This window comes from Microtus pennsylvanicus, chromosome 5 (genome assembly GCF_037038515.1).
Source record: "Microtus pennsylvanicus isolate mMicPen1 chromosome 5, mMicPen1.hap1, whole genome shotgun sequence".
In the NCBI taxonomy this organism is placed as follows: domain Eukaryota; kingdom Metazoa; phylum Chordata; class Mammalia; order Rodentia; family Cricetidae; genus Microtus; species Microtus pennsylvanicus.
In genome coordinates, this window is record NC_134583.1 from 84,804,036 (window position 1) to 84,815,895 (window position 11,860).

The 11,860-nt window shown below is 51.8% G+C and overlaps 1 protein-coding gene across 1 annotated transcript; it reads right to left on the minus strand.

Moving 5' to 3' along the window:
* Nucleotides 1-4,518: 4,518 nt before the first annotated feature.
* Nucleotides 4,519-10,335, minus strand: Mrgpre (MAS related GPR family member E). The gene is made up of 2 exons (XM_075972884.1): nucleotides 10,054-10,335; nucleotides 4,519-7,663 (listed from the first exon to the last, which is right to left on the minus strand). The coding sequence occupies exon 2, from the start codon at nucleotides 7,593-7,595 to the stop codon at nucleotides 6,666-6,668; it is 930 nt and encodes a 309-aa protein (XP_075828999.1). The 5' UTR covers nucleotides 7,596-7,663; nucleotides 10,054-10,335; the 3' UTR covers nucleotides 4,519-6,665.
* Nucleotides 10,336-11,860: the final 1,525 nt, after the last annotated feature.

The window sequence follows — 11,860 nt, forward strand, 5'->3', positions numbered from 1 at the left end:
GAGAGAGAGAGAGAGAGAGAGAGAGAGAGAGAGAGAGAGAGAGAGGAGGAGAGAGGCAAAGCCCCGTGTGTACACTGGGAGAGAAACAAACAGAGAGCGATGGCGGGCGGAGGTCAGAGGTTAAAAAGGAGTGGGCATTGAGTGGGCGTTACTAGGGCAGGGACCGAAAGAATAACTTATGCCACATGGTCACCTTTTTTTTTGTTTTGTTTTTGTTTTTGTTTTGTTTTGTTTTTCAAGACAGGGTTTCTCTGTAGCTTTGGAGCCTGTCCTGGCACTAGCTCTTGTAGACCAGGCTGGTCTGGAAGAAGTCACATGGGAGGAGGGGAGAAAGTGGGAATTTGGATTGGTATTTTTTTAAAGTAATAAAAGAAAAGAATAGAAAGGAAAAAAAGTAGTGAAGTCATATGACATGCACTCTTTAACCTTGGTAAAAATGGCTGCCAGTCATGTATTTTCCTAAACAAAAGTTGTTTATTCTCATCACTGTATCTCCTTTAGATTAAGAAACAACAGCAAGTCTCCAAAATATGTAGATTGGCATGAATTTTTGTGTGACGACAAAAATCTTAAATTTATAAAGGTGTGTTCATATTAACAAAAGCTGACTTAGAGATTTACACCTAACTACTTATGCCTTTGCTAACTTCAATACCAGGCTTCTAGAAAATTTAGACAACAATGTAAAGAATCTGAGTTACATATACAATATATCCTAGACTAGACTTGGATCACATATATACTCATGTATAGATTTTAAGCCTTCTGTTACACAGAGCTAATTTTGTTACAGAGTTTATAGGTTTTAAACCACACCCGGAGGACTCTCTAAGACAGTTTACAGTGTAGTCCTAAGAGATTTTTTTCAGAGAAGAGTGCAGAGAGATCATAGAGATCTTGAGAGTGATGGACAGGCAGGTCTACCTGTGAGGTGGGCTTGAACATACTCAGCAAAGGTGCCAGATGATCACGGTCACCAGAGCCAGAGCTGTCAGTGGACTTCAGGAACTCAAGGTCACTGGAAAGAGTCCCAGGTCTGAACAAGATGGAGAAAGGTTAGTTGTCTGAAAGAGGTGGGTGGTCCTGCCAGGCTTACTTGAGGCCCCAAACTGGCTTTACATAGAATATCAATGAAACCCCCAGAACCAGAGGCCCATCAGTGGAACTTTCACTTCTCATGGAGACAGAGGCCACAAGACCAGAGGTCCCAGGTAGACTTGTGGCTGTTTAGCTTATACGGTGAGTTTGGCAAGCACCTGCGCCCCCAAGATAACAGTTCCCAGGAGTTGGCAAGGACAGTAAGAAAGTCAAAAGGTCCTAGAAAGAGGGCTGGGGGTGGGGCCCAGGTGTTCTCCTTGGTTTTAGCATCTCAATGTTAATGAGGCAGAAACAAAGAAACCAGTTTGACCTCAGCAGACAGGAGCGCTTATCTCAAACACTGCGGGGCAGGCACGATGAGAAATGGGTGATTGCCAAAGGAGAAGGGAAACTTGGGATTCATATAGGAGGTTTGGGGAATGCAATGGCTAAGGCTACGAGCAACCCTGCAGTTTCTCCCTCCTGGAGCTGTTTATCCAGACAAGGCTGTCTTATCTTTGGAAGCTGCCTTGTCCTGGCTATCAAGATGAGGGTCATAGTGAGTGACTGGGTTTGGCAATGGCAATGAGAAGGAAGGAGTTGGAGTTTCAACATAGGGCTTTGGTCGGGGTCTGGAGAATTTGTTCAAGGCTTATTCCAACAACTGACATCAGTCTTAATGCTCAGAATGGTTTGTTTATGCAGAGCTTCTGACATATTTCTTCATCTAGAATTTTCCAATCTTGTCCTCAGAGAAGAGACATTCAACAAGGTGATTCAGAAAATCTTCTGGAAAGAAGAAACCATCCACACATTCAGTGTGCACAGAGATGTGTGCATCGCAGGAAATGCTGGCACCATAGGCAGCCTTCAGTGAAGGAGATGGCAGGACCTCCAGGAATGCCAAAGTACAGGTGTTAAGACATACTCAGGAAGATGCTGGTGACAGTGTCCCTGCTGGGTAGCAGAATGACTGCAGCTAGGCTGGCGTGATGGAGCATGCTTGTGCTAGCCAGCAGAACATGTCTGTGAATGAGTCCTAAGATCAGGGAAGAAGTGGCATGCTAAGCCGGTAGGCTACTGCAGAATCCTGTTACTGCTGGGTCGTGTGTGAGCACCATGCCTGTGTGCCATGTGAGTGTGGGCATAGGCATGCATGTGAAAGCCAGAGGTCATTGTTGGGTGTGTTCCTCAATCACCCCACCTTATTCTTTTTAGAGAGATCACTGGCTGAACTTGGAGTTCATTGCTTTGGCTAGATTGTCTGGCTTATGCCACGCTCAAGGCCATGATGATCTAGTCTAGAAGGGCCTGAATTCTTCAGATCTGAAGGGTAGAACGTATCAGGTGGGTCCAGCCTTTTGACACTGCAACATGATGCCGCCTCCTAAAAGTTCATGAATCCTTCACCCAAGATACTAAGGAACGTAAACATCAACAACCAAAAACAAACAAAGCACAAATCCCCAGGGGCCAGTGACTTTACTCATTCCCTGGTGCTCTGTGTCCCGCCAGAGAAATGCCACCCACTTTACTCCCTGGACCTCTCATTCATGGAGCTTGCCCCTTGATTGTTATATTGAACTACTTGACAGCACTGGGGTCCTGAGCAGCTTCCCTTCAGAGTGTCCCCCCGCCCAGTCTGCTTCCCATGGTGTAACCATAGAGAGAGGAGTGTGGCTCACAGGCTGCTGCCCTTCCATGCCTTCAGTCTCAAGGTTGCCTTTCTACCCTCTTCCCGGGTTTCCAGATCATTGCATCCCACTCAGTCCGAGCTAACAGTTGACACCTGCCTTATCTTCCCATCCTCCACCCCCAAAGCTGCAAACTTGGGTTGTTAACTTGGAGCTATGGTTTCCCTCAGGAAGTCTCAAGGATAAGAAGGACATAAAAATGCTTATATGTTTCAAGCTATAACTTCTTTAATTCTTCACCTCATCCTTAGACAGTTGGGTATCAATGGCCAATTGAACTGCTGACAACAATGGCCAAACAATGGTCACCCTACTTCTGAGGCTTCTTGCTTCCTTACTGCCATGGGGTGAGTGGCATTCAAATAACCACCCATACCTGTTAATTTCAGGGCATCCATACAGCAGACAGGAAGCATTTAGCATGCAGCCCTGCTTTCTCTGCTTGGGGTTAGATAGCCTGCTGGGGGCTTTGCCCACTCTGCTTCCACTCCCTTGCTACTCCTTGCTGGTTCTCCACTTTTTTTTTTTTTTTTTTTTTTTTTTGTGGACCAGCCTGATCCTAATATCTAAGGACCTGGCTGAGGGAAGAAGTGTCCACAGGAGGATAAGAACCCTAGAAAGAAGGAGGGGAATGGGCTCTGCATCCAAGCCTGTACTTGTTACCATAAACCAGTACATGAGAGTCTCTAGAAGTTAGCTTGCTCTAGGAGGGGTCTTTCAGCATCAGAGAGGACTCTAGAACACAGGATCAGAGCTATAAGGAGTTGTGAAATGCACAGCCCTAGAAACATCAGGAGGCAGAGGCCAGGGGAAGGCAGCACCTTCTGAGAGGGAGAGATAGGTGAGGCGTGGGCTAGCAAGGCCCTCACCGGTCTTGGGAGAAACACTGTTATTAGTATGCAGTAGGGTGGAGTGGGCACTAGGGTGTTATCTCAGGCCACTGACCACTAGATTGCTGTCCCTGCTCAACAAACTATGTTCTTATAAATATAGGCTGGGCTCCTCTGTGCTCCCTGTGGGCCATGGGAGAGAGCAGGCTTCCAATGGCTTCCAAGAATGTCTGGCTGATCCAGTGGTGACATCACGATGACATCTTGTTCCTGAGAAGTCTGTATTCCCAAGCGGCTCCTGTGTTGTTCCTGGATCCTGCAGTGGGTAGGCTACGACGGATGCTAGCCTGGCCCCCTGGCCAGTTCTCCTAGGACCTGGGCCTCTCAAGGTCTGACTTTGCCTAGAGGCCCAGGGAAGGGGAACTTGGGTAACCTTTCTTCAGGGTCACACTGGGTGGGGGTGGAGTAAAAAATGGCTGGGGGTCTTTTTTTGAGGCCTTTGTTGCTCTGAGGGCAGAAGGGGAGTTTTGGTCAGGATAGGATGCAAAGATAGGATGGTCTCTTGGAAGAAGACCAAACAGGCAGACCTGAGCCCAGAGAAGAGCCATCCAGTCCAGGCCATTGGAACACCATAGGGGTGGTAGAGTGGACCGTTTCATATATGCATTTGGGGATCTTTGGGAAGAGTCCACTACACATGAAGTCCAGAGGAGAATTTTGAGGTGTCCCAAACCCATCCAAGGAAGACCCTGACGTGTCTGTACCCCAGGGTGGCTAAGGGGTCTGAGTGTGTGAGAGACATGGGCACCTAGGGTGGGCTATGACACTCCAGCCAGCTCTGGCCCAACAAGGCAGACAATGTATGTACTAGTTTGCTTTTTGTTGCTATGATAAATACCATGAACTAAAAACAATTTGGGGAGGAAAAGGTTTATTCAGCTTAGACTTCCAGGTCACAGTCCGTCACTGTGCTGGCCGTCAGGGCAGGAACTCAAGCAGGCCTGAGGTAGGAAGCATGGGGCTTAAAGAACCGACGTGCCCCCAGGCTCATGCTTAGTTAGCTTTCTCTATAACCCAGACCCACTCGCCTAGGGGTGGTACTGCTCACAGTGGGCTGAGCCCACCCTCATCTATTAGCCATCAAGAAAATGTTCACAGGTCAACCTGACCAAAAAACATTTCCCTGAGACTCCCTCAGACTCCTTACTGCATCAGGCTGAGTCTGTTCCATGTTCAGGGTTGTCTCAAGCAGACACAGGACTCTCTGGACTTCAGGGCCGCAGAAGGCCAGCATCACGGACAGGCTCTGGGCTAATGCATAGTTGGGGAGACACTTGTAAGGCTGGCTTGGATTTTCCCCCGGGGAGAAGTGGGTGTCCAGAGGCTGAAAACTGTATTTGTGGACAGGCTGCTTCCCTTCATGCTCTCTGTTCCCCAAGCTGAAGAACTGAGGTTGAGAATTCTGTCCTGGAGGTGGACAGGGAAGGACCTCATGGGGGATGGAAGGGGTTTCTCTGGAAGGGGAGGACCAGCCCCCGCAAGCTCCTGCCTCCTGGGATCCCTTCATCTAGACTTGCCAGAGTATCTGAGGGGAAGACATCATGCCGCAGGATGCAACCCAACGCAAGCTGAGTGGGATGGGGAGGCAGAGTCCTCAGTTCCAGGATGCCAGGCAGGGTTCTGCTATCCTTGTCCAGACTCGGGTACAAGTTTAATCATGACAGAGACCAAATGTCCCTCAATCTGTGGGCCTGGTCCAAGTCAGAATTACACCCACTCAGATGTCAAAGGAGGTCAGCACATCATGGATGTGGGCCTGAAGTGTTGATGATGTAATAAAATCCTCTTGGGACTTCCTGGACACGACTCCAAACACTGTGTGTGTGTGTAAACCAACTGACTGGGTTCCATTTAAGGGTGGCATTAGTGCAATGACATGGGTGGTGGCAAGCTCTGGCTCTCAGCCACCTTGTCCCTGGATTGGTGGGCTTCCATTCCTGTGCCCCTGGCCAGGCAGGAGCTCAATCATCTGTTGTGGGGTGCAGCCAGGCTGCTTCCTCAGAGGAACCCTGCTAAGTAGATCCTGTCCAGGATGGGATAAGGGTAAAGAGGTAGCATGTGGGGGCAGGGAAGGAGGCAGGAGCTGTTTGGGCGCTGAAGCTCTGGGCTCTGTCCTAGATAGAGGTGCTTTGGGTGTGTCCAGAGCTGAGAGGGGCCTTGTTAGCCACAGAGAGCTTCACTTTGAGATTGAGAGCCAGGACCACCAACTTTTCTGAAGTGTTGGGTGAGGTTTGCATCATCCAGTGCTCTCTCTCCTACACATCCCCCTCTGTGCTTTGCTTTTTGAGATGGGTCCCCTTTAGCTTAAGCTAAGCTTGAACTCTGTTTTCACTGCACGTGTCCATGTGTGCAAGTGTGTGTGTGTGTGGACCACATGCATGAATTGACTGCAGAAGCCAAAAGAGGAAGACAGATCCCTGAAACTAGATGTAGCAAGGCAGGCCTTGGTTTTACAACCCTGCTCCCCCTACTGCAGCTTGTCAGACAGCTGGGATATCAGGCCTGTGCCAGTTCTGCTTGGTCCCTGATAGGCTTTGATCTCTGGCTGTGGTGTGGGGTCAGGAGGATGCCTTCTGCTGTAGTTCAACCACTGAGGACTCCCAAGCCACTTATTCCCCCATACCTAACCAAGCGTCCAATTTCAGCATCATTTATTCCACGCTCTATAGCTAAGAGGATGCTGATAGTGGAGGAACAGGTGCCCACCACTATGACTGGCCTATCTCTTCTTGCTGTAGCCGTGGGGAAAGGGAGGCTATGGAAGCAGCTGTCATGAGTGGTCCTGGAGTTCTGCCTAATATGCACAATCCCAGGTCCTCCACAAAAAAAAGACCACTCTCTGTCTGCCCCTTCCCAGCATCCTCCCAGGGAACACACAGCTGGGTCATCAGCAAAGATGTCCCTCCAGGGTCTTACTGATGGAGCTCTGATCCCAGCTCTTAACCTATACCAGGCAGTTCCCCTGGACCCCTTGGGTCGGAGCTGCAGTTGTGATCCACTGGGCTTAGACAGTCATGTCTACAAGTCCCCCTTGGGAAGCCTCTCTCACAGCCCCCAGCTCAGCCTCATCTCCCAGTGCCCGCTGGAGCACCAGCCGGAGGGGTTCCTGCAGCCTTTGGCCAGGTGTGCTGCCCAAGAAAAAGTAGATAGCAGGCTTGGCCGCACTGTGCACACTCGCCATGAAGAAGCTGAAGTGGTAGAAGTAGAGGGGAATGTGCCAGAACAGGTTCTTGGAAAACCAAAAAATGCCAAAGGGCAGACCACAGAAGAGGAAAAGGAGGACAGCTAGCAAGACTAGGGTGGGGAAGCCCCGGGGCTGGTGCCTCTCTGGACCACACTCCACTCGCAGCAACAGGATCAGGCTGGTCACACACATCGCGCAGCACAAGGCAGTCAGGAGAACTGCCACCACCAGCCACAGCATCCCACACAGGTGGTAGCTGGGTGCGCCAAAGAACTGGGTGCAGGCCCCGCTCAGCAGCAGGTCCAGCAGCAGGCAGAGCACCCAGATGAGTGCGCACACACAGGTGGTCAGGTACCGTGGACGGCGGCACAGGTACCAGGCGGGGAAGAGAGTGGCCAGGCACTGCTCTGTGCTGATGGCCGCCAGGAGGCTCAGGCCCACGATGTAGCAGAAGAATCGCAGCATGAGCAGGCTGATGTGTACGAACTCCGGGAAGTTCAGCTGGTCCGGCAGCAGCTCGGGGATGATGGTGACCATGTGGCAACAGAGGAAGATGAGGTCAGCACAGGCCACATCCAAGAGATAGATGGAGAAGGGATTCCTGTAGACGTTCTGGTTGAGCAGCCAAAGGGCCACCCCATTGCCCAGCAGCCCACCCAGACTTAGGAGCTCGGTGAGGACCAGGATGGTCAGGTTGAACGCCGTGTCCTCCTGGGTTCTGGGAAACTGTGTGTGCACTCTCAGTGACATTGTGGAGCGAAGGTGACCACAGCAGAGCCTGCAGAAGTCTGTGTTGCGTTTTCTCTCTCCGGACACCCCTGCAACCGTAATGACACTGGCTTAGGAACCTGAGCCTGTCCCTGCCCATGTCTGAGGACTCAGGTAGCCAGGGAATCATAGGTGACAGAAAGGATGACACCCACTGGAGGAGGTACCCACCTCCTATATCTGTTTTATCACCCCCCTATCTGTCTGAAGCATGAAGTGGAAATGTCCGTCTTCCAGAGCCCTGTTCCAGGAGCCTACTAGTACTGTTCACTCTGGACTTCCCTGGAGGGGCTGGATGGCCTGGAACACAGGGAGAGGAAGAGAAGCCCAGATTTGATGGCTCCCTTTGTATAGAGAGAAGGGGAGCTGGAGGCATAACTCTGAGGACCTGGAGGCCCCCTTGTGTTTGTCATCAGCATGAAAAGCTCTTTAGTCTTCTAGGCTTTTCTGGAGCATTCCATGAGGGTGTGTTGCCAAATGGCTCTGGACCCTCTAGCTGACTGCCATCCCGTGTAGGCAAGGGAGACCCAGCAACTGTCCCTCTCCCTTGGCCATATGCCTGCAGCCTGTGACAGTACTCCAGTCCTTCAGGGACTAGGGAGGCCCCTCTTTTTCAAATGCCACTCACTTGTCCCTCTCCTTCCCTGAGGGGGAAGAGGTACTTGTTTGATGGTGACGCTGGACAGGGTCCTCATCTGCCTTCCGTGCCTGAGACAGTGGCTCACTGCATGCTGGAGGGTGGGGCCGGAGAGGAGCACAACCCTGACCCAACACAGCTGTAGCTGTGACACTGAGGCCACCAAACTCGAGCCCTCAGCCAAACACACATCCTGCCAGCATGGCTACCTGTCCCTCCCGTCACCTGCGGTTCCCTGTCTACCCCAGCACCTATGGCCATCTGTCCCATCCTTCCACCTGTGCTCATCTGTCCCCATCGCTATCTTCAGCCTTTCCTTGTTCTTTGGAGAGATAGGGCAGGGCCTTGCCTTTCCCCAGAGTCTGGCTGGAGTCTTCTTCCTGTCTTGGTGTGGCTAGCCACCTCGTCTCCTTTGGGAAGAGCGTATCAGTCCCTAGGTGGAGATTCAGGACTCCATTTCTAGCTACGTGTTCCATCCTAGCTCCCAAAGCATTGGGATTCCTGCGGGGGCAATGGGCGGGAGTATTGGTGGTGCTGTGGGGGTGGGTGGAGTCTAGGTAGTGGTGCTGGGTTCTCTAAAGTACCATCATCCTATGACAACCAGCTGGGTGGCCCCTGAACCCACACTTCACAGAGGGAAGCACTATGTGTGGCCGGGAAACTGCTCTGACTGATGGGGTGAGCCAGTGTTTCCACACCTAGGCAGCCTGGATGGGTTGCCATGGTCAAGGGGGAACATTCAGAGGTGACACCCCTGACACAAGACCCCTCTCAACTACTCAGTTCCACACAGCCATGCACTGAGTTGGTTCCAGGACCCTGAGGAGGCTCAGACTCTGAAGGGCCAGGTGGTCTTCGCTAACCTTGAGGTTCTCACCATGGCGCTGCAAGCTCCCTCCTCTCCTTTCCTGGGCTGAATTCCTTATGTCTGTACTTGAAGGGGCCTGTCTGTGTACCAAGGGCCTCAATGCCAGCTAGGGACAGGGGCTAGGAAGGGCACAGCCCTGCTGACCCCAGGGAAAGCCTGGGAAGGAAGGGAGAGGAGAGAGCACATGACAAGGGAGAGGAAGAGAAGAGGGAGGGAAGTGGGGAGGAGAACTGAGAACAAAAGCTGTAGCCTCACCAGGGGAATGATAACAACAGCAACAATTTAGGGGTGAAAGGCAGGGCAAGGCTTAGCCAGGCCTGGCCAGTGTCCTTCTCCCACTAGAACCCTGTGGGGGCTGTGTATGGGGTCACCTGTCCATCTGGAGGTTGGGGGGCAGAATCTCAGGGCTGGGTGGTAGGAAGAACTAGATTACAAACTCTGGGTAGAAGGGAGGGGATGGAGAGGGAGGAAAACATCAATAGAGGAGAAATGGGGAGGTTTCCCCTGGAAACACAGAAGGTTGGGATAGGACATAGGTGTGGCTCTGCCTTCTACAGATTGGCATGGAGTCCCCCTTGCCCGGGCTCTGCTCTGGCTGGGGACAGTGAGGATTTAGGAACAGTGCCCAGGTGACTGTCTCCTGAGTCTCCACCCTCCTCTCCCTCAAGGGACACAATGGCACACATAAGGAACCTGATAGGACAGGAGCCTCACCACAGGTGGAGGAAGTGCTGTTTAACTCAGCTGCCCTTCTGGTGTTGCCCAAAGCTGCCTGCAAGCCAGATGACCCAGCCCAAGTCAGAGGATGGAGGCTAGGCCCGCCAGGCTCATGTAGCTGCCCCTCCCCCACCCGCCCAGCTGCCGTCCCCCACTGCCCAGAGGACACCCAGCTACTGGGCTGCCGCAGAGCTCTTCCTTGTCCCCTGGCTGCTCACCGTTCTGGTCCTCCCTGCTCCACCCTGGGCCTTGGAGGGAACTGTCCTGGCCAGACCAAGGCTCTGGCCGCTGCTGGAGCTACCAAGCTGCAGGCGGGCGCTCCGACTCAGCGTCAGCCGGCTGGCTCCTCAATGTCACATGGTGTTGGAGGGGATAGGGTAGGTCAGGAAAGAGCCTCTCTGGGGACCTTGCTCTTAAGCTGAGCTCAGTTACTGGCCAGGTATGAACAGCAAGAGAAAGCCAGCTCCTCCCTGCCAGCCTTCCTGGCAAGCCTGGCGCTCAGAAGAAATCAGGATAGCTCAGGGGAGCCTGCTGAGCATCGACACGCCCAGTAATGACCTCACAGGCTCTCCTGTCTAGACTCAGACACCCAGGGGCCTTTTAGAGACCATTTGCTCTACTGATGACACAGAAGGACCACCATGTGCCAGACAAGGTCTAACAAGCTTGTCTCTAACAAGCAGAACATGGAGGCTGCTGGCCCCTGCAACTCCAGGCATCGGGGCTGTGGCAGCCCAGGTTGTGGCAGAGGCAGAGGTGTTGAGCCAGTGTGTACAGTCTTCAGCAAAGAGGGAACCAGAGAAAGCTTTGTAAGAGTGAACTTTAATAATTAGGAGCTCTCTGATTATCTTAAAACCACGGGTCACTGATCACAGCTGGTGTGCAATGAGGAAGGGCAAGTGCATGTTTTAGTTCCAGGGTCTCCAGAAGTACAGGCCCCAGTGACTCTTCCTCACCTTAGTATTGTGGGGAAAACCTTAGACTTGTGGGAGGGTCTCAAGAGGAACCCCCAAATTCACCAAGTATAAATGGTTCCCATGGCAATGACACCTGTGTTCCTGTCCTTTGTGGAGCTAAGCCAGGACAAGTGTCTGACTGTGGTAGTGTCCCTTTAGAAACCTGGACCGCAAACCTGACACCTTGGCAGCATCCTTCATGATCCCAGGGTGACAGTCACATTTAGGAGATCATGGTGTCCTCTGACTGCTAGCATCTGCGTCCCGAGGGCACCACCTGTTGGGATGGCTCCAGGCTCCATTCCCACCTGCTTCTCTGACGCTGGAATGCTGTACCACATCTCTGCAAGCTGCCTCTGGCTTTGCTGGACAATCCCTGGGAAGCCCTGCAAACAGGGAGCGCTAGAGAGGTCCAGGGCAGGAGTGGAGAAGGGTTCTCTCCGGCTTTGTAAGTGCACATCTTTTGTTTGTTTGTTTGAAATTCTCATTTATTCCGACTTGGCTTGAACTCTTTATGTGGCCGAGGATGACCTGGAAACTCTGATCTTCCTGACTCCATCTCTCGAGTGCTGAGATTACAAACCAAGGTTAGAGGTCTGTGCTACCACACCCTGCTCACGTGGTTCTGGGGATGCAATCAGGGCTTTGGTCCTGCTAGGCTGAAGCTCTGCCGCCTGAGCGCCATCCCAGCCCCACCTCACGTTTTGAACCCTTTTTTCTTTTATTTTTATTGATTTTATTGAGCTATACATTTTTCTCTGCTCCCCTCCCTCCGTCTCCCCTCCCCTTCAAACCTCTCCCATGGTGCCATGCTCCCAATTTATTCAGGAGATCTTGTCTTTTTCTACTTCCCGTGTAGATTAAATCCATGTATGTCTCTCTTAGGGTCCTCATTGTTGTCAAGCTTCTCTGGGATTGTGAATTGTAGGCTGGTTTTCTTTGCTTTATGTCTAAAAGCCTCTTATGAGTGAGTACATGTGATATTTGTCTTTCTGGGTCTGGGTTACCTCACTCAATATGATGTTTTCTAGATCCATCCATTCGCCTGCAAAATTCAAGATGTCGTTAT

Excerpts from the sequence above, each read along its gene's own strand:
- Mrgpre (XM_075972884.1), bottom strand. The coding sequence starts at position 7,595 with ATGTCACTGAGAGTGCACACACAGTTTCCCAGAACCCAGGAGGACACG.